This window comes from Gadus morhua, chromosome 23, assembly GCF_902167405.1.
Source record: "Gadus morhua chromosome 23, gadMor3.0, whole genome shotgun sequence".
Taxonomy (NCBI): Eukaryota; Metazoa; Chordata; class Actinopteri; order Gadiformes; family Gadidae; genus Gadus; species Gadus morhua.
In genome coordinates, this window is record NC_044070.1 from 5,843,819 (window position 1) to 5,867,607 (window position 23,789).

At 46.9% G+C, this 23,789-nt stretch overlaps 1 protein-coding gene across 4 annotated transcripts in view; it reads right to left on the minus strand.

Moving 5' to 3' along the window:
• fars2 (phenylalanyl-tRNA synthetase 2, mitochondrial) overlaps positions 1-23,789 on the minus strand; it is an 86,880-nt gene that overhangs the window by 48,402 nt on the left and 14,689 nt on the right. For all 4 annotated transcript variants that reach the window (XM_030348726.1, XM_030348725.1, XM_030348724.1 and 1 more), the window contains exons 2-7: positions 13,100-13,452; positions 12,595-12,678; positions 12,328-12,387; positions 11,962-12,130; positions 10,697-10,859; positions 9,483-9,614 (exon numbers count right to left, since the gene is read on the minus strand). In XM_030348726.1, the coding sequence (XP_030204586.1) occupies positions 9,483-9,614; positions 10,697-10,859; positions 11,962-12,130; positions 12,328-12,387; positions 12,595-12,678; positions 13,100-13,434 (943 nt within the window). In that variant the 5' untranslated portion in view covers positions 13,435-13,452. The remainder of the gene's footprint in view (positions 1-9,482; positions 9,615-10,696; positions 10,860-11,961; positions 12,131-12,327; positions 12,388-12,594; positions 12,679-13,099; positions 13,453-23,789) is intronic.

A 23,789-nucleotide genomic window follows, 5' to 3' on the forward strand; every position in this document is an offset into this window, starting at 1 on the left:
ACGGTATTTTCCTCTCCACCCGTCAGATACAATTCCCTCCCTTAAGCTTCATAGTTACCATACCGAAACATGCCTACTTTATAACGTGAGTTTATAAAGCGAGTTAAAAGCAACCCGGGATTGGACTGTTTTCTTCGAAGAATGCTGCAATAATCTTAACATTCCTTGGGTGTCTGGAAGAACTATATCCATTTGTAAAAAATGTGGCAACCATTGTTGTGACATGATTGAGACATCATGATATTTCAATAATGCTCATCACATATCTGAAAAAGCTATAGCTGTAGACATAATTTTGCGTAAAATAAGTGTGACTTCTTTGACTTTTGGCTAGAATGCTCGGTTAGGAGAGATAAGTCTTATAATTATTGAAACTATGCTGACTGTGTGTAGGGTACTGGTGACAGACCTGACCCCACTGCGGTCAGAGTCACAGCTGCTGTGCTGACACTTCGACTGAACTCAGGATTCAATCAAACCAGCCCAATGGAGCCCAGAGTAATCCAGACATGCCTTGGAACCTGACGTCCGATCTATGTACAGAGCCGAAACCCTTTCCACCGACATACCGCATGCAAAACCATCCCCAGAGTTTAACCAAAATGTAAAGCGTAGGAATGCAAACAAAATGCTAATTTGTATCTACAGCGACTATTTATAGCAACAATGCGCAGCCGAGCTTCGTTTCGACCAATTAATATTTAATGCCGGTCGCCATGACAACCTTCAGTACGCCGTTGCGTGCCGACGACTAGAGTCCCGTTTGTAGCCGCCGCTGCCCTGTACGCCGACAATCAGTCATCAGCCCATAGGCTCCCATATATCTACACTTTACATACAGAACATTAACATAAACACACATCACACACGCACACACACGTCAGCAACGCATCGCCGCCATCACTGCACGCAAGGCGAACGCACACAACTGGCACACACATGATCATAGATCCACACATAAATAAGTAAGCACATGACAAATAATGGATTGTGCAACTTTTATAAAAACAACATATAACATGCATGTATGCACACAAACGAACACACTGCCAGTGTTGGTGCATATGAATTTGTGTGTGTGTGTGTGTGTGTTTGTATGAGGCAGCTGTGGCCCACCAGCAATTGCTGCCAGTAGGAATACATTACGGGAGAGTGTGTGTGTGCGTGTGCATATGTGTGTGTGCGTGTGTCGTTCTGGTAGGAAATAAGTGCTCTAGGCCAAAAAAGAGAAACAGACAAAGAGAGATCAATACAAAAAAAAAAAAAAAAAAATGTATCATGTATTAATGTGCCCTACCTTAGTCGCTTGTTATCACTCTTGTTACCAATTTGATAATGAGCACTTTCTTGAGCACACTATTATTGTAGCTTAGCAAGTCGACTGGAGCAATATCTCACTTTCGTCTACTTTCAAGTCAATGCAGCTTTCTTGAATCGCTTTTAAAAAATAGAATGATTTAAACGATGATTAAACGGCGATAGACACGTAGATTAGATAAAGGGAAAGAGAGAGAAATAAAGTCGACCTTAGGGAAATGATTAAAGGACAAATGAAAAGATGGAAATAAAGATGATTCAATATTGAAAAGGAGAGCGAGAGCAAATGGAGGCATATGGATGGGTGAAATCATGAACACACAGTGGGTGGAATGGAACAGCGGAGCAAAGATTATCAGCGTTTTTCCATTGAGACTTTTGGCCGCACTGAACCTCATCGCGTTCATTTGCATTTCCACTACCACTTTAAACGGGGCGAGCTGATGGACCGTCTCCGAGGTGGGGCCAGAGTGAGCCCCCCCCCCCCCCCCCCCCGCTCTTGTGCGTGAGACATACCGCCATGCACAAAGAGTACGGCCAGAGTTCAACAGCCTGATTCTTTATTATCCGTTCATTCCTATAACTATTAGGCCGAAATAAATATAAAAATGAGAATTCGGTCTAATATCTGTTAAACATTGTCCAAAGTGTAAACAGGACTGATGAAATAAATCGTCTCTCAATGATCCATTGAGATTAGGAAGCAAAAAATAATAATGGTCTAATAATGCCGTCTGTCAGCAACAACCCAAATATATAAAATGTATCTTAAACTAATCAATACGATTTTATGGTGGGCTATAAAATAAAGCTAAATGGGCACTGCAAGTGTGAGTGTTGGTTTGTTGTGGACTCAGGACAAGCTGACATCAGTTATAGAAGCCCGGCGGTACCCTGACGGGCAGGTCCGGTGAAACGCCAAAGCTGTCAATCACAGGTCCCAGATGGGCGGAGTCAACAAGCTTAACAAAACCCTGCAGGTCACAGGGCTTCACACATGTTGATGAATGGTTTGATTAGGACCACACACACACACACACACACACACACACACACACACACACACTCAAAATAAAAAACATGAATGGAGAATGTGCTCATAGAAACACAAACTACACATACAACCAAGCATCTGTACTGGCAGACACAATAATCGACACAAACACAAACACACACACACACACACAGTCATGCATACATTTCACTGTTCAATCACCACTAATGAGTGCCAGATGCAACACATCCGTCCATATCCCCATCCATGCATCTATCAATTATCCTAAACCATGATCAACTCCTCCGTAGTCTTTGGTTATGCCTTCAGCGTCCTCCTTTGTTGGGCTGGAGGCCAACTCAACATCCTAGTGTCCTTCAGAGCCACAGTGCAGGGAGAGAACCAGGAGTGTGTAAGGGGATGAGAGACAGACAGACAGACAGACAGACAGACAGACAGAACAAAGGGAAAAACTGTACACTCATCAGAAAGAGAAACACATACAAACCCTCCAAGGACGGAAGCAGAATTATGAGTGTGTGTGTGTGTGTGTGTGTGTGTGTGTGTGTGTGTGTGTGTGTGTGTGTGTGTGTGTGTGTGTGTGTGTGTGTGTGTGTGTGTGTGTGTGTGTGTGTGTGTGTGTGTGTGTGAGAGCGAGCGAGCGAGAGAGGGAGAAAGGGGGGGGGGGGGTGAGAGCTGGTCACAACTGGCACATGATTTATTCAGTAGGCAGAGGATTAAGTCTCAAGTCACCACCTGAACCACACATAAGCACACACACACACACACACACACACACACTCACTCACTCACTGTGTCCCACGCGGCCTGAGGCAGGGGTATGACGGGCTGTTAATTGTCAGCAACATGACTTTAATCAGATTTCAGAACCCTATCCCATTGAACACCCCCCCCCCCACACACACACACACACCCTCACACTCACACACACACTCACACACACACTCACACTCCCTGGGGGGTGTGGGTGTGTGTGAATCAGGCGGTGGGACGGTCATTAGCACCGGGTCCCATATGTAGCACCGAGACAGGGCTGCCCCCTGGGGACCCCCCCCCCCCCCCCAACACACACACAAAGAGACCACGCGCACACACACACACACACACACAAAGAGAACAGAGACACACACACTCATACAAAACAAATGCAGTCTATATGGAAAAAAATGTGATGCATCAATCTGAACCACTTTGCTGTATCACAAACATCCCCCCCATTCACATTCACACACACACACACACACACACACACACACACACACACACACACACACTCTCCATTCAATACGACACACGCAACAGTGCAATACATATATATATATATATTTGCTGAACCTATTTGCATGTCATTCTTGAGTATTCCATTATATGGTCATTTGTTAGTGTGTGTGTGTGTGTGTATTTGTGTGTCGGTGTGTGTGTGTAAAGGGATTCAACAGTTATGAAGAATCAGCAGACACACCCAATCTCATCCCATCGGCATCATCATTTCTCTCATTCTTTCTCGCTTTCCAGCTCTCCTTTTCTTTCATTCCACCATCTCTCTCTCTCTCTCTCTCCCTCCCTCCCTCTCCCTCTCTCTCTCTTCATCCCATGACCCACGCTTCATTAAAAACTAATTTTGACCTCGCTCAATCCATCCATCAGCCCCCTCTCTCTCTCTCTCTCTCTCTCTCTCTCTTTCCCCCCCCCCCCCCCCCCCTCCCCCACGTTTCACTCCTTTTTTTTCAGTTTTTTTCAACCTACCCTCCCCAACACAGACACACACACAGACGCACCTCGCATACATGCACGTGCACGTCCCAGCCGGAGGCACATGAGTCCCACGCTTCACATATGGTGGTCACGCTCAGCGCCTAATAAATAAAAAATACATGCACACGCACACACACGCACACACACACACACACACACACGCAAAACATACGCACGCCAACTGGTGTCCCTTGCTGTGTCGGCCCCTGGTCTAAAGGAAGAGAGGGAAGCAGGGAGAGAAAGCGGGGGAAAGAGGGTGTGCCACTTCTCCCTTAATCCCCGTCCCCCCCTTCACCGACGTCTGTTCTCGCTCTACCTCTCCCCTCCCCATCAGATTTGCATCCCTCCATCATTTAAATCACCCCTCTGTTCCCTTCAAACACACACATCTCTCCTCATCCTCACGTTCAGCTTTGTATCACAACAACCACCTACTAGTAATTCTCTCTCTCTCTCTCTCTCTCTCTCTCTCTCTCTCTCTCTCTCTCTCTCTCTCTCTCTCTCTCTCTCTCTCTCTCTCTCTCTCTCTCTCTCTCTCTCTCTCTCTCTTTTGCCAGTCCTCCCTTTGTCATTGTCTCTGACTCGCTGTGCACTAGAAAAGTGTGTGTACGTGCGTCTGTATGTGTGTTGGGGGGCGGGGGGGAATGAGTGGTTTCCTAGGCAACGGAGTCACACTGCCGCAGTAGTGAAATGGGGGTGAAGAGAATGGAGAGAGAGAATGAAGCAAGCCAGTGTGTGTTTGTGTGACATACTTTAAATAAGGATGTGTGTGTGTGTGTGTGTGTGTGTGTGTGTGTGTGTGTGTGTGTGTGTGTGTGTGTGTGTGTGTGTGTGTCTGTGTGTATATATATTCTGTACAACTGTGGTTGGTTCCTTTTCTTCAGGCACTTTTTTCTCCTCGCATAGAGCAAGTTTATCACACACACACAAACACACACACACTCACACACTGACTCTAACAGCTGGTAATTGTGCTGTGCTGCAGCGTGATATTGGAGGCGGACAGTGTCTGTGTGTGTGTGTGTCTGTGCGTGTGTGCGTGTTTGAGAGAGTCAGAGGGGAAGAGTTGTGAGAAGACAGTAGAAAGCTAAAAACATTACGACATCACTACAGAACAAAAGATAAAACGCATGCAAGGGCTCGGGGAGAGTGGTGTGCTCTCATTGGCCCGTTTCTTCCCCATCGCCATTGTTTTATAGGCCAAGGCGACCCTGCCTTCCACCGTGACAATTAAACACATATAACAAGACACCTTGACACCATTCACTGGGCGGGGAGTGGGAGAGGAGAGACAGAAGGGAGACAGAGGTCGGAGAGGACGGGGAACGCAGGGAGGCCGACGTCTTTAATGGAAAGGCTTTTTAATTGTCTATTTCAGACACAGCTCTGTATCAGTCGTTTGTAGTTTGGGGCGGGCACATCTACCATGCAGAAGAAGAAGAGGAAGACACGAGGGGGAGAGAGAGAGAGAGAGAGAGAGAGAGAGAGAGAGAGAGAGAGAGAGAGAGAGAGAGAGAGAGAGAGAGAGAGAGAGAGAGAGAGAGAGAGAGAGAGAGAGAGAGAGAGAGAGAGGTGTGTGTGCCTTGTGAGAGAATTATTAAATATTTGAGGTTAAAAGAATTCCAGATCTCAACAGCTGGATTAGGGCATTTAAAATCTTCACACAGACACAGCTTTGAAAGTCACTTTTGGCTCTGCCTATATCCCTATCTAGCAGGAGTTCGTTTTCCAGATGCTTCTCCTCATGTCCTGTTATGTTGGGTTGTGAAGGGCTGTGGCCCACACTCGCCCTCCTTAACTCCCATTAAACGGCACAACCGCGCTCTTGTCACGACCGACCCTGCTCCACCTGGTGGTGGCGGTGGGGAATTGCAACCAACGGTTTTCAAGCTAGAGTTGATCTACTGGAACATAGTCAAAGTTTTATGATAGAGCTCGCTTGAATGTATCCAATTTTATCCTCAGGTGTTTGACTCCTTTTGACATAAAATACTAACTTTTGTGAATCCTGATATATTTCACAACTCTCTTGTCGTTTTGGCGTTGTTGCCTTGGACAGGCAGCAGTGCCGGAATGGACAATGGTGGCAGACCAAACTAAAGTTGTCAACTGTATGATGCTGAGTAACTGGAGAATCGGAATAGTGGTTGACATCTTACTTAAGGGACCCTGGACAGAACCCCGTCGAAAAGCCTGCCTCTCCTTGCACATTAGTTGTCTGAAGGTTGAAATGCTTGTCCAGATATAAGTCAAGTGGCGTTATGAGATTGATGGATGATAGACGTTTGGATGATTTATTCAGATTCCAACCGGAAATTGACACGTCTCCCTTTTCAAGGGCTGGTTCCGCCACATTGTAACTCTCTCACACACACACACACACACACACACACACACACACACACACACACACACACACACACACACACACACACACACACACACACACACACACACACACACACACACACACACACACAGCTGTTGTTGTGTGGGGCCGGTGTCGGGGAGTGGTCTGTGTGCCGCTGTGTTTTAAAGCATGTATTATTGATCAGAACAAGCTGAAGTGTAGCAAGGCGGAGCGGCGGCGCTTGGTTTAAGAGCCCGACGCAACGCTGGATCACTTTCCTCCGGCGGCTCCGCTTGGAGGGGCCCGCCTCCAGGCCGCGGAGGGGCCTCTAACGAGACCGAGGGTCCGGCCGCATGGAGGGAGGGAAGGAGGGGAAAGGAAGAACTCGGAGAAGGAGAAAGTAGCACAGAAAGACCAGACAGAGCAGGAGAGATATATAGAAAGAAAGTGAGAAATAAAGAGAGAAAGAAGGAAAGAGAGACAGAACGGCGGTAGCGTCGCTCTCGGTAAAGGTCAGCGCTGCAGGCGGGGCCCAGTAAAAGCGTGTGCTGACGCGGTCCTCAGCGGGTTGACAGGAGCGTTGTCGGGGGAACCCATGTGAGGCGCAGGGGGGGGGGGCGGGGGGCAGGGGGGGGCTGATGGCCACCCGTTGGTTGTTTCAGAGCCATTTTGCACACAGCACTTTATTTCCTGATGCAGTCCGGGGGAGACGGGAGTGACCGGGCTGGTGTCAGCGGCGGCGGCGGCGTAATTAAAATGCGAGCCAGGGTTTAATCACCGGCGGGCCGTGGCGACAGCCTCCCTAATCGGTACAAGCGTGGAGGAGAAACAAGCAGGAGCGCGGCGGCCGACGACCCCAGCGGGGACGGCCCTCCGGTGCCTGGCGGGACTCCCGGGGACGCGGCGAGCGATGACAGGCGGGGGGGGGGGCGGTCGGACCCGGGCCATCTGTGGGCGGTGGGGGGGGGGGGGGGTCATGTGGTCAGCCTATGGGTGCGGGGGTGGATGCATTGTCATAATACCACATGCGGCGGTAAGACCGTTACGAGCCACGACCGGTACTGCAGACGGACGTGACGCAGGCCCGGGGAACGTGCGGATGCGACGATCAACACCACCTGGTCTCAGAGCGGGAAAACACGAGGCCCGGGCATCCGGGCCGGGGTTTGAGAGTCTGTTTACCGGTGACTCATGACATTTGTCCACGCTCTCTGGTTCTGTCAGCGGCCCGGCTCAGGCCCGTAGACCCCATGGATGAGTGTTCTCCAGGGGGGACGCGACATGCTGTGTCGTGGCCGCGTGTGGTGAGGCACTGCCAATGACACGCAATCTGTTTTCACAGTATATATATATATATATATATATATATATATATATATATATATATATATATATATTTATATATATTTATATGTATTTATACATAAGGAGATAATATAACACTGGAAGGCTGCATGAAGGAAAACTTTGACACAGAAAATTAAATATGAATATGATATGATTACATAAAAGTAAAAATATCCATGGAGGCAAGTAATAAGTAAAATATATATATATATATATATATATATAGCATATACTGGGGTTTGATCCCTCTAGTGTCTATAGTCTGCCTGCAGGCATCCTTCCATTAGCCATCGCTATCTGCACCTCTAAGATTGAAAGAGAAGAGTTGGATATTCAAACCTCTACCTGCTCTACAGTCAGGCCCATACACTGAGGTGACCAGGTTTATGAAATGAAACAGGAAGACATTTGCAGTTTGACGTTCCATATCCATCAAAAGATTATATTATTTCCAAAATAACAGAAGGGGACATATTAACATTTGGCCTACTCTGCTCATGGTAAATGTAGTACTGTAGTTAAAGGCTGGGAGCTTCATGCCCGATGGTGCGTCATAGGTTCGGTAAACCAGCTGAACCCAAGCCAAAGTTGGTAACTTGAATAAGGAATCGTACTATATTGTATTGAATTTGAGGCCCATTGTTCATGATCCTAAGGTCTTATTATGTTACTAAGTCGCTAGATAGGTCCACCTGTAGCAATAGATAGACCCATAGGATGGACACAAGACTAAGTACCAACCGTCTTAAAACGTGTATTCATCAGCAAGCTACAACCTTTTATCTTTTCAAACTCTGTTCATATTTAAAATAAATCTCATTCCATTTTAAAACAGGCACATTGCAGGTGACAGACCCAACCGGGAAAGGCCATAAGAAATGGGGACTGTCTCTGGAACGTCTGGTCAGGTCACACACACACACACACACACCTCAGAGAAGCCAGATTCTTGTGCGTACTGCTGGCCAACAGGTCGTGGTTCTAAGGGGCCTACACAGTGCCCGGACTCAAACCAACGGCCAACTGCCTTTATCCAACCCCTCCGTAGCTTCTCGTCTGACCCGTTTGGCCGAAGAGTTGCTATGAAACACACTGCGAAGACTACTGCCAACGACACAGTAGCATGTGCGTTCTGCACTGGCCCGAGATGCAGGCGCTAGTCTCGTGGTGCTTATCCGCCCCTCCCACAGACTGCGCTGATTCTCTGGTTGTGTGCTAGCAGCACACAACCAGAGAATCAGCGTAATCAGTGTCAGCGTCGGTGTGCTAGTGAATCAGCGTTAGTGTGCTAGCCGCACACAACCAATCAAGAGTATACGATGGCTCAAATCCTCACCCGCCATCATTCTCAGACTGACTTTGAATGTTGAATCGGAACGGACACCGTTCGCATGTTTCCAAACGTTTCAAATGGCCAACGGTTGGCCCAGTGTGTAGCAGCCTTAAACGCTGGAGTTATGATATTGTGGCGGTTTGAGAGTAACCTTTCATTAATAAATAAAGACCATGATTGACGTGTGTGAGTGTGTGACATGCATAATTTGTGTTTGTGTGTGTGTGTGTGTATATGTGAGAGTGAGAGTGAGAGTGAGAGTGTGTGTGTGTGTGTGTGTGTGTGTGTGTGTGTGTGTGTGTGTGTGTGTGTGTGTGTGTGTGTGTGTGTGTGTGTGTGTGTGTGTGTGTGTGTGTGTGTCTGACCTGAGTTGACGAGCTCTTGTTCCATGACTCCACATCCCAGAACCTCCAGCCAGTCGCCACGGAAACGCACCTCCATCTCAAAGGAGGGATGTGTGAAGGGAAAGTAGCAGTCCACCCATCTCACCTCCAGATCTGAGAGGAGGAGGAGGAGGAGACAGGGAAAGAAAGAGGAGGCGAGGAGAGAACAGAACACATTAAAGAGGAAGGAGGTGAAGATTAGACGAAAGACAAGTCAGGCAACAACTTAAGTAAATGTTGAACCTTTAATACACCGGGTTGGTCTCATGGAGATTCAACATCTCTTTGACATGAGAGACCTGGCCGAAACACGAGCAGCATATACTGCTATACAATAAAATGCAATAAAACAACACACATACAACACCACATAAGAAACACTAATTTAATCCGAAACATTATCACACAATAGAGGAGAGCAGAGCAATAAGAAAAAGCTTAAATGCAAAGCTCCATCATCAAAAGAACAATAAACAAACCAACCATCCAACCAACCCACCTGAACCAACCCATCGACCCACCTGAACCAACCCATCGACCCACCTGAACCAACCCACCAACCCACCTGAACCAACCCATCAACCCACCTGAACCAACCCATCAACCCACCTGAACCAACCCATCAACCCACCTGAACCAACCCATCAACCCACCTGAACCAACCCATCAACCCACCTGAACCAACCCATCAACCCACCTGAACCAACCCATCAACCCACCTGAACCAACCCATCAACCCACCTGAACCAACCCATCAACCCACCTGAACCAACCCATCAACCCACCTGAACCAACCCATCAACCCACCTGAACCAACCCATCAACCCACCTGAACCAACCCATCAACCCACCTGAACCAACCCATCAACCCACCTGAACCAACCCATCAACCCACCTGAACCAACCCATCAACCCACCTGAACCAACCCACCAACCCACCTGAACCAACCCATCAACCCACCTGAACCAACCCATCAACCCACCTGAACCAACCCATCAACCCACCTGAACCAACCCATCAACCCACCTGAACCAACCCATCAACCCACCTGAACCAACCCATCAACCCACCTGAACCAACCCATCAACCCACCTGAACCAACCCACCAACCCACCTGAACCAACCCATCAACCCACCTGAACCAACCCATCAACCCACCAGACCACCAGCCAAACCCAGCAGCGGCTGTGCTCACCTTTCCCAAACAGACTGGTGACGAGCCGCGTCAGGGTGCTCTTCAGGTTGTGCTCCACCAGCTTCACGGCCTCCAGCGTGTGGCACTGCTGCTTCTGAGCCGTGCGTCTGCCACCCGCCTCAAACAGAGACAGGTCCTCGCCGTTCTCCACCCGCGAGAACAGCTGTGGAATGAAACGCACAGCGGCGTGTGACCGCCTTGTTAATTAACATGTGACATGCTAGCAAGTTGGTCGTGATATGCTACCATGAAGTTTATAAACGTGAGATGACGTGCTAGCATGTTGTTGTTTCCTAACATGAGGTGACGTGCTAGCATATTGTTTATTAACATTAGTTTACGTGCAAGCATATTGTTTATTAACATGAGGTGATGTGCTAGCATGTTTTTTATTAACATGAGGTGAAGGGCTATCATATTGTTTATTAACATGAGTTGACCTGCTAGCAAATTGTTTATTAACATGAGGTGATGTGCTAACATGTTGTTTATTAGCATGTGAGGAAATGCTAGCATTTTGTTTATTAACATGAGGATATGGTAGCATGTTGTTTATTAACATGAGGTGACGTGCTAGCTTTTTGGTCCTTAACACGAGTTGACATGCTACCATTTTGGTCAACAATATGGTGTTTATATTTTTACAGCCCTCATTCCCGCTGAAACAACGACAGCAACAATGTTTGTATCGGGTCTACCAATCAGTCAATATGTGTTATTTGATTATAGCAACCTGAGGATTGATTACCCAATTTGATAAATAGTACTTGAAATCAGTTCAAGTAGTACTGCGTACTACTGTGTGAAAGTACAAAACCAACATGGTGCCGTTATTATACTGCAATCTGGTTTGCAATCTCTTGAAAAAGATTTTTAGGGAAAGCCTTGGGCTATGATCGTGAAATTCTGAATAAAAAAGGTCAACATTTAAAGAGCATGACAGCAGGTTGGCTCGCAGACATCGATTGAGTCCTAGCACTGGGCTTGTGAGACCAGGCAGATCTGCAAGTCTCCCAGGGCTAGTGTACCGCATTGGAGGTAAACCTTGATGCACCAGCGTATCTAGAATGACAACACTTGGGTTGTCATTGATGCTTGTTTCATGAAACGTCTGCCTTATCGTATTAAAATTCCCTTTGCTGGGTGGGAAAAAAACAGAAAAACATTGGAAAGTCTCCCGTTGCAAATATTTTGTTTTTTTGAGAATAATGAAGGTAAAAAGCATGGAAATGTCAACACAACATCAAACATCAACACGCTCCAACCTCATGATTAGTGAACAGCCGAACGCCCTCCATCTGATGGAAGACGGGATAATGAGTGGCGTCGATCTCGTCCCGCCTGTATACATCTCCAGCCAATAGGAACCTATCCAGGCCCGACCTCACTAGCTCCCTCTGGTGGGCAGATGTGTGTGCACGGAGCATCGTAGTCCTGGAGGTGAACCGTAAGAAATATATGTAATATATATACACTCATATGTACATTATCGCAATATTAATACCTTACGATGTTGGGCTAGATAAAATAAAAAGGGACATTAATCGAGTTACACATTAATGAATTAAATAAAAAATAAGTAGAAATTAAACTTCTGGTGTCTGGTTAACGGCAGTCGGTCAGAAGCACACCTGTTCAGGAAGTAGTTGTCGCCTCTTTTCCTGCTGGGGTGATCAGCTGGGATCAGAAGGCTGTCAATCAAACAGATGAGTCAGAAATGAAGCCATTTTTCAGAAGATTCAACATCCTTATATTCAATAAGCAGGATTGTTCAAGTCTATGCACTGACACTCACAGTTCAAAAATAAGTTAAATCACACATTTAGGTGAAAACGAACCGTGTTTCGTTCCCGCTGAACCATCGCTCAGAGCATTCGGGAGCGGTGGAACGTACTCACCTGTCAAAGTTCTGCTCGGTGGTAACAACAGGACTCAGGTTGTCATGGACCGAGAACAAGGGGTTCCCACGACCGGTATAGGCACTGCGGAAGAGATGGACAGTGGCGGACAGGAGCTTAATTGGGATTGAATATTGATATGTGCAGTCATCGTGTGTCCGATACTGTAACTGGTAATTTGTACATCACATATAAAGACAGTCTATCTCTGATTGGATATCTCCATTTGCTGGAGCCTTGGTCCCAGCAGCATCGGCGGGAATCAAACCCCTGAACCTGGCCCTGTTAAAGCCCTGCTCTGCCAGGGGCTGAGAGTACGCCCCTCAGCACTGCAAATACAATCAGCATCAACGCATGATTTATTAAGGACTGCTGGAATGTTTGGCTGATGAATCATTCAGCAACAGTTTGCTAACAAACAGGGCTGTTCACACGATGGATTTGGACCTTTCTTGGCAGACGTTTTCTGCGCTGCCAAATCGAACCCTCTGTAACGCTGACCCACCCATAAAAATGGTCTTTGATCCTCTCCTTGATGAGCCAGAGAGGATGATGGGATTGATTGTGGAGATTCCTTCCAACTTTGGCCAGGATCTTGGGTGTAATATTGGTGACGTCATCGCGGGGGTAGGTGTGGCCTAGGACCTCCACAGAGTCTTGACCAATTACAGGCTGGGCGGCAGAGCTGCCGTTGCTAAAATGGCGACACAGGAGGGTGTGGCTGTGTGTTGGCAGGATGCCATTGGCTGAAAGTTTTAATGAGCGTCGATGGGCCACATGACGGGGGGAGGAGTGCAGGAAGGGGAGGAGCAACGGTAGGGTCCGGGTCTGTATTCCCATCGCTAGTGGCCCATGGAGCTGCAAATAAAAGAGAGGGAAAATAATTGATGGTTTGTCGTAGCGTTTATGAATCGTTAAACAAATAGACCACAATTGCTTTTGTTGTTCAAAGCGCTGTGCAAATGCAGTGACTTATCATTATTGTTATTATTGACAATGTTTGCCATATTTGTGTGGGCATAATCCATAAGGTTAGAATTGGAGTGAGACTAATTTTGTGTTATGATGCGCAACATTGTAAACTACAAAAGTGATAATAAGAATGGTCAGACTTGTTCAACGTTTGTTAAACAATCTGAAGTCCCTCTTGAGATCCGAGCCCCTGATCTCAGTGGGAGTGGGCGGTTACCATGGGGACAAGAACACCATACCCCAGTGGTCCGACGCCAACCGACAGGATGAACCCCGACATACGAAAGAGATACATTACACCAAAACAAAACAACGATTAAACAAGCTGCCACATCCACAATCCAGTCCCCCCCCCCCCCCCCCCCCCCCCCAGGCCCCCCTTTCTTTGCCAGGTCGATGCATGCAAATGAGCTGCGGGACGCCAGAACCACAAATCATCAGGGCGCCAGCGCGCGGCGCAGCAAGCCGGGGGCCGAGGACAGGGAGTCGCGGTCGGACGTTAATCAGAGCTGTCAGCTGCAGCGACATCAGCCCCTCACTGGAGGTGAGCTGAGGGGAGAGCCACTGGCACCCCCCAGCAGCAGCGCTCTCTCACACACACACACACACACACACACACACACACACACACTAACACACTAACACACTAACACACTTTCGCAAACACTTTCACACGTGTGAAAGTAAGGTTGATATAAGCCAAAGAGTTTCAGACAGTTTCAGTCTTCTTTGCACATTTTCTCGACTTTAGGATTGAATGTTGTGGCTCAGCTATACATTTTTCTGTATTACATGGTTCAGAACTGAGATGGACTCCATTGTGCAATCACCGCTGGGGGGCCGTCTTCAACACAATTGGCCCAGTCACACATATTTTGCAATCTTGGCATGCTGGACTCAATTCTGCTTGCAATTCTTATATTCGCATGGGGAAGAGTTGGTCCCTGGTGTGCGCAAGGCAAAGGTAAAGTCATTTAATAACCACTTCTTTGTCAGTCAGTCAGTCTATTTGCTGTCCACTCTCTCATCTGTTTCATCTCTTAACCATCCTTCCATTTCTATTGTTTCGCTGTCTCCTAATTTCCTACGCTTTAAGTCCTTGGAGCCTTCCGTCAGTTTGCTTTTCATCTGATTCCTTTAGGCCTTAGGAGACTAGGAGCTTGGAGGGGGTGGGGTGGGGAGAAGAAGAGAACTTGCCTTTTATCAGTTCACCTCAAATATTTGTCCTTTCGCAGACACACAGGCACGCACACGCACACACTCGCACAGACGCTAAGGCCCTTAAGTTACGCAGATAGAACGCACACACACACACGTGCATACACACACACACACACATACACAAACAAGATCCTCTATCCAAGACAAGAGGTGTTGCATTGCAGTGGCATTGCAGTAAAATGGATTATTGTTCTGAGATCCATAAAACTTTTACATCTGCCTTTACACTGCTATTGTATTATACTGCCTTTGTGCAGTATGATACAATACTTAGTGAATCCATAAAGGCATGCACACATGATCGTACGCGTTCACAAAGACCAGTGTGCACACAGGCACACACACAGTGTGCAGTTAGCGCACTAACTAGGGGTCTACCAGTGACAGCACAAAGTTCAAAATGAGCACTACACCAATTCTGGTGGATTATTACAAATGCCAAAACACGAAATGTAATATTTATACAGTGCGAGCGATGCTCCCACATGTGGGTCCTTTGTGTGTGTGTGTGTGTGTGTGTGTGTGTGTGTGTGTGTGTGTGTGTGTGTGTGTGTGTGTGTGTGTGTGTGTGTGTGTGTGTGTGTGTGTAAACAAACAAGCGGTGTTGTCGTGGTATTAGCCCGCCATGACATAAAGTGCTATTGGTTTCCAAAGGCATCCAAGGACAAACATTCTACAGCCCTCCAAACGCTGGCTGCGTATAGCAAACACTGCGAGCTCCAGGCAAAGTGATACCTTCGTCCCAGGTCACAGCAGCCAAATATCTGTATTCTGTTCAACTAAAAAACAAAAGGTGTAGATAATTTCCACATGGTAGCCGGGAAATATGATGCCGCAAAACAGAGTGTTTGCCAAGGTCAACACAGTTTTAGGAGGTGGTATATATCACATATGTGTGGGTGCCAGTGTTGTGCAAGTGCATGCTGACACATACACAAACACCTACACGCACATATGCCTGTGCAAGAGTGCACGCAAACACACACACACACACACACACACACACACGTATACATTAACACACACACCAAGAGTGGCTTGAGGGAGGGGGATTCATTCATCCTCTAAAAATGACATTCAGATGGAGAGAGGTGATAAATTACTTACTGCAGAGAAATAGAGAGAGGGAGAGAGAGAGAGATAGAGGAAGAGACAGAGCCAGAGATATGGGGAGAGAGGTAGAGAAAGAGAGAGAGAGAGAGAGAGAGAGAGAGAGAGAGAGAGAGAGAGAGAGAGAGAGAGAGAGAGAGAGAGAGAGAGAGAGAGAAACAGAGAGAATGAGGGAGAGAGGAGAATGTGTGTGTGTGTGACTGTGTGTGTGTGTGAGAGAGGAAGAGAAACAAAGGAAAGGCTAGAGGAAATATATCTGCAGGAGCAAAAGAGTTTGAGAGAGAGAGAGAGAGAGAGAGAGAGAGAGAGAGAGAGAGAGAGAGAGAGAGAGAGAGAGAGAGAGAGAGAGAGAGAGAGAGAGAGAGAGAGAGAGAGAGAGAGAGAGAGAGAGGTAATGAACATATGAGGACATAAAGTCATAATATCAACGATGTCATCAAATTGTCAGCTGGAGAACCAACTTGTCAAACAAAGAAGGTAATTGACGCCTCAACATTCCCGGTTCCTGAAACAGGAGTACCGATGTGTCAAAATGTTGAGACTTTCATGTTGTGTTTTTCTTTCTTCATTAAAACAGTGGCTTCAGGCCTGAAGACAGCGGCATTATTTATGCTTGGCGAGTGTGCAGTGATGTATGTGCGTGTGTGTGCGCGCTTGTCTGCGTGAGTGTGTGCGTGTGTGAGTCCCAGACTTGTAGCTGTGATTAAGGGATGCGGGAATAAAGTGAAATTGACAGTTGATGAAATGAACCCGGCCCCCCCTCCCCTTTGCAGGTATCCCATAATTGCAGAGTCATCTGCAGGGGTTCTCGGATGACTCAGCAGTGGTCAGTGGGGGGGGGGGGATATGGGCTTTCTCTGCAACGCCATTTTGTGATGCGTGGTCAAACGGAGGGGCGGCAAGCAGCGCAGGCCGCTAATGGCAGGATGGCCGTTGCAGGAAGAGAGGCATTACCAGGAAGGAGTCATAGAAGATGTCCCATGCTCCTCACCCCAAGGGGGCCACGCCCCTCTTCCAGCCCCCGGGCCGAGCAACAAGCAGATTGCGGCCATTTAGTTTTTTTGTGTGTTTTTATTATTCAGTGGTTTTCGCAGATGCGTAAACCAAAGGAAAAGCATACATTTACTCTTGGTCGTTATTAGTTTAAATTATTTATGTATTTTTCCAAATAAATGCCATGAATGAGCTCGTTTGAATGAGGCTTCTTGCTCAGTGATGCCTACAGGTAGACGTGGGGTGAACGCAGGGCCACATGGCTGTCAGACCCCCTGACCACTGACTACACTCTCCTGGCGGCTTTTGACCCACTTTAAGATCATAAAATACAATCTTAATATGGGATTCTAATTACGGGGGCAAACTTGGTTCACTTTTTCCAGGAATCAACTGTGTGCATCCAGTGATCAAAATGACTATGTGTGGGAGAATTTTTCTAAATCCTAGAAGGACTATAACCATTATCTTGCACTATATGCTATATGAATAAGATAAGCATAGAAAAACAATCTTTGGTTAGTCTCCTCCAGAGAATCTTGCTTCTTAGAAAGATCATTCTACGTTCTGTACCCACATAATACTCCTTATTATATTATATAACTCTACGAGGAGATCGAGACAACCTAATGGATAGAAAAAGTGTGAAAGGAATGGATAAAGAAGGCAAGGTTAGAGGATGAGGGGGACTGAATGTTCTTTGATGGATAGCGAAGGCGAGGTCAAAGGATAAGGGGAACTGAATGACAGGTTTGCCACCAATACACGGCAAACCATTTTTGTGCTTGAAGACCGTGAAGATAACGGAAACAACGGAAGTGGGTTGAAGTTGAACTCATGTATGGGAATCGTTTGATCACAGCCCGGGCTTGGGGCTTGTGGGAGGAATCACAGAGCGAGACAATAAAAACTGTTTGCCGAAGCTGGAAAAGCAGTAGTTCTGCGGACCAGCTCGGCTTCTGTAGCACTTTATTAAAGTTCTAAATAAAAGGTCTTAAACTTTATTCAGCAGTTTCCTGATCTCTTTCCTTGTTAAAGTTTAAGTGTTGTACTTTCCAAACCATAATCACACTTGGACACTCATGTTTTATGAATTAGTTTTTGCCAAGACACAAATTGTTAAGTATGTATATATATTATTCCATGTAAAAATTGCCCCTACCAATATCCTTCCATCAACAACAAAATCCTTCATACAGAAGCATCCCTCAGCCCCCCTGAAAGAGGGGGAACCCTTCCCTTTATTTACCTCAACTATAAGGCTGTCTTTTTGCTGTGGGTTTTCTAACGCTGTGCATGTCTGAAGAGTTACGGCCGACATGGGCCAGCGGTGGGTGGCAGCGAGTGCTTTTATTGTCAGACAGATTGTGAATGCTGACATATGAGGCCCTGGGAGCCTGGTGATGGAAGGCCTAACCAGCCTTAAGCTGGGCAGCAGAGCACACAGAGCCAGCTCTGGGTCAGGCCCAGTAGGACCAGGGAACGAGGGCCGCTCCTGCAGACTGGGCCCACCTAGCCTCACCAAAGGGTCCTGAGATTGCCGTTTTTGTTTTGCAATTACTACCAGCCTGGCATTGGTTAGGCAGTTATTGATGTCTGTAATCTGGCCGCACCAAAACCGGAGGAAAACTTATCAGTTGATTGAATCTAGAATGTTATATTTCTTGATTGAATTAATCAGCAAAAATATATGTATTATTCTGCATATTGTTTATCCATTGTCAGAGAAACATCTGCTTGATAGTTAGATTTGACTTCATATTGATCAGGAGTGTTAAAAGGCAGAGGTGGCCCGTTACTGAAAAAGAACCAAACCCTTGGAAGGTTATTGACCAATCAGGATCATGTATTGAACAATGCTGTAGTGCGACGCATGATAATGATAACCACGACCCATTCAAACTTTTAAAAAGGGAGAAGGGCTAATGTGCCAGCGCTTTGTGACGATGTTGGCAACAAGCTTGTCCCACCCCGCTTGTTGGTGTTGCTTCTGTGCGCCACAGAAGCAAGCAACACTCGTGATACCGGGATATTTACATCATGAACTGTATATACATATAATGAACTGTTCAGCCCATCATAGTTGTGGGCAGGAGCTGAAGAGGATCCGTCTGCCAATCCATACACCCTACCAACATGTTTATTATCTTACATGTTACAGCAAGAGAAACCCAAAGCCAATTAGATCAGTCCTGGTCTTCTATGGCTGGTAGATTCTGTTCCCAGCACAACTAACAACCTCAGCAGCTGTTGTGGACATCTCAACATGACAGGTCCCGGGCCTGCGTCGACCCTTTTGTCCAGTTGTTTAACCAAGATTGTATCCACCCACGGTCCTCCACCACTGCCCACTCTGCCTGTCAATTACACAACCGTGCTGGCCAGGCCAGACGAGCCCGGAGGAGAAGACCATCAGCCACAGATGGGTTCCTCCACACCAATATTGTCAGCAGCATCACACTGTTCAGCTTTAAACAACCAAAGATATATGTAATATCACTCTGCTGCGAGCATGACTAGCGCTATGCGGGAGCGTGCTCACGCACTGTAATCAGGTCTCTCTCTCACACACCTCTCTCTCTCTCTCTCTCTCTCTCTCTCTCTCTCTCTCTCTCTCTCTCTCTCTCTCTCTCTCTCTCTCTCTCTCTCTCTCTCATAGGGACACAGAGACACAGTGGTCGGTTTAAGTTCTCAGACTAGCATGTCAGCCTCTTGCACACCGTGGGCGCCTCTGGAAGCCAGGGCGCAGCGAGCATCAGATCATAGCCTGCACGCACACACAGGGATGTACCGCTAATGTAATGCTCAAACACCAAACGCAGAGAGGGCCTTGTAATACCCAGGGATACATGTGCATGAGGAGCCAGGAGCTGAGGGGCGAGGGGAATCACAGAGAGGGCCGTACAGGAGAGGAGGATGAGGAGGAAGAGGAGGGGAGGGGAGGAGAGGAGAGGAAGGATATGAGAATTTCAGAGAGGAGAGGATGAGACCAGAGGAACGAAGAGAGAAGTACAGGGGAAAGAAGGCAGCAAAACAAAAGGAAATTGGAGAGAGGAAGAGCAAGAGGATTGCTGTCTGATTAGTATACAGTAGGAGCGAAAGAGGCTGAGGGAGAACGAGGGAGTGAGAGGGAACCTGGGAGGGAGAGGGGTAGAGGGACTGGCGAGAGAGATAGAGATAGATGTGGGGAGAGAGAGATAGACGTGGTGAGAGAGCGATAGAGAGAGAGAGAGAGGGAGAGAGACGGATGACATTACGAAGGGGGAGGTTTTTATTGAGGCCGCATAAGTGCGGAGACTGCAGCTCTCTGTGCCTCCCCGCTTCACACAGATTCAATTTGTTTTCCTTCACTGTATGTCACTATGGCACCTCATCAAACACACGTGGTTAGCACACACACACACACACACACAGGCAATAACTTAGTCACACATGCACACCCAGACCACATTCATAAAATATGTATATATGCATGCCTCGTCTGCCCACATGCACACACACACACGCACACACACACGCAACACAGATGTGCAAGCTCTTCCACACATTGTCGATTGCATATATTTTTTCTGTGAGAAGGCTCTCTCTGCCCTTCTCCATCCATCTATCTCACACACACACACACACACACACACACACACACACACACACACACACACACACACACACACACACACACACACACACACACAGTGATTTGAAGTATCAGAGTCATTGGCCGACTTTGCTTACAAACACATGAGGAACTGGATCCCACTTAAAGACAATTAGTGTCTTTAAGTGGGATCTTACTTACTGGATGGTTTAAATTACATCTAGTCAAAACCCATTCCTACCACCCACTCAATCATCTTTCTGTTTATAGCAGAGGTGCATCGATACGCACTTGCCGTGTGTGTGTGCGCGTGATCCAGGATAGCACAAGATATGCATATTCCATCCCGCATATAGCTCTCCTCGTCATAAATAGCAAGGTGTGCCTCAGTTGGGCAGGCCCACTGGCACACACACCGGTATTTCTGGGAGAAGACTCGTCACAGACACCTACACACACACCCACACGGTTGTCACTTTGAACAATTAATTTATTCCAGTACATCCCTACCGGTGTCTAGCGGTGTGCAAAACTTAAAAAGAGGTTTGTCAATTCATTCTTTCACTTTTCTCAGGCCACTCCCCCCTCCCCCCCACCCTCCTCTGTTCTTAAGAAAGGCAGCCGTGAAGGACGCCACTGCGGCGGTTCTTTATAGTCCAACACACCAAAGAGCCCCGGGTGCCGGGAGCCCTGCGCTCGGTTTTGAACACGCTGGGAATTATGGGTCCGCTTATTGACCCGTAACAAGTCCTCCCACCGGAGGGACGGCTGGGGCTGATCTGGAATCAATCACTGTCGGTGGTCCCGGGTTTTTTTGGTTTCCTCTAGCCCCATCCTTTGAAAACACGCTCCATTTTTTTGCAGACCAACAGGAAACATAAAAAAGTACTTGTAAGCACATGAGGCGTACACAGGCACACACGCACACGCACACAGACACACACACGCACACGCACACACACACACCTGAGCCCTGGCCTAATCCCCGCTCTCCAACCGGTTCGGAGGACCCCGATGTGCTCACACATGCGCTACGCGTGGGCGCACAGGTGCATCCTGGGCTGCTAACGAGCCAAAGAACAACAGACGAAGAAGAAGCTACTGTGCAGGATTTGAACACGCATCAATAGCTTTAAATGGTGAATTTATGAACAAGGGTTGTAATTTAACTTCAAAAGGACACCTTCCCCGATCCTCGCCATTACGTAGAACAGCCTGTGGGCTAATTTCTATCATATTTGAATGGAGATAGTCAGGAAAAAGTGTCCTTTCATAACTTTTTAATTCGTAAATTTGATGTGATTTGTATCCATCGCGCCACTCCCATTGTCTGTTTATGGGTAATATTTATGCATAATATTAACTGACATTAGTTTATGTTTGTCATTTTCTCAACCCACAGAGCTCACAAGCTCTGAGAGCAACAGCTCGAGCAGGATGCAGTTCACTTAGTGGCTAAAGGGGCCAGTAATGAGAAGGAATTTCTGATTCTTACATCTAGTCCCTTTAAACATGGTGAACTCAAACAGTTGGTCAAATGTTTTACTTTCTACACAGAAATACAGCCAGCTCTTTCATAAACATACAGCATTGGACAGAAACCGATTAACAGAATAAATGAGGTGACTGCCGTTGGCAAAGGAGACGTTGAGAATGATAAGCCCATTCATGACTTCCTTCCCCTGTGCCTCTTGGCAAGGGCAATACTGTTCACCTGTCCACCTGCAACCACCTGTTGCCACGGAAACACGCTGTTCAGAGGGCGTGTGTCCTACTGACATCACTCACACACACACGCACACGCACGCACACACACACACACACACACACACACACACACACCTCTATCCTGAAGTCTGCAGCTAAGTCCGAAATCCTTTGCTAATGATGTATTTACCATTTTATTTGTTAACAATTTAGTTAGGGGTTGGTATCTTGCTCAAGGATGTTTACAGGGTAAGCTGTGGGCATAAGGGATCAGACCCAGTACAACCTTGCTGGAACTGGGAATGGAATATCCTAATAATGCACCTATTCTAATTCAAAATGTATTTTTCCATTTTAGCAAGTGCAAGTATAAATGTGGACGTTTGTGCATATGGATTGTTTAGGTCCTGGTGGAGTTATCTTCATATTTGTGGAGTGTGTGTGGTTGTGTGGGAGTTGGAATCTTGGCAGTGTTGGAGTAAACGTATGCTGGGGGAGAGAGACAAAAAGAACACAAGTTGGAGATTAAAAGTACACGTGCAAACACACAAACACACATACTTGTTTACCAAAATACATCTATGCTGCCACCCATCCACCCACACCACAAACAAACACACTCATCCACCATTATATACATACACATACAGAGTTGCCGACCACACACACACACACCCACCACACACACACACACACACACACACACACACACACACACACACACACACACATTAATGGATTTATTTCCACATTAATGCAAATTATTATGCAGGACATAAATATTACTTGTTGCAAACAAATGGAATAAGCAGCAGGAAAAGTAACACACACACAGACAAACACAAACAGGTGGCTGACTCGCATTTAAATTATGAATTATGAGACTTGCCTGAGCACGCAAGCTCATCTCAATGTTGCTTTGGACAAACAAGAGATCTAGATTAACCAAATCACCAATTTAGGGCAAGAATGTATGTCCCAAAAACAAAGGCCGTAATGTTCCTATCATCTATATGCAAATCATTTTACAATTGGAACCAAGTTTACATGAAACCGCTGAACAGAGCAAAGGTCACTGCACCTCTTTGAACTGAGTCTATCGAGGAGCACATACACCGCACACAACCAACAAGTGTGAATCATACCAATTATTATTATAGCCGTTTTAAGTAGGTCAATTGAAAATAAAATGTTTATATCAAATTTGAAAAAGACCATGAAGCGGTCTTTTCAAATTAGACCTATTTCTGAGGGAAGTAAGGATTTCGCACTTCCCCTACCTCCTGCTCTGGTCTTCACTCTCTCTCCCTCTTCCTCTCCCACTCCATCTCTCCAACTCTCCCATGAGTCCCTCTCCTCTAAACCCACTTTTTATGACATGATGCGCGTGTAGCTGGTATGTCAGCACGATGCTGTTGGTGTGTCAGAGTCCAGCGTAACGACAGATCTCCCGACGCGGACTTCATCCTTGATGGTGAGGACGGGACCAGCACTGTCGCCATGGTAGCCACCACGGGTACCTCTAATAAGAAGGGAGTTGTCTTGGAGGGCTCCCTGGGGTTGGGGGGAGGGGGGTTGGCATGTGGTCACAATGATA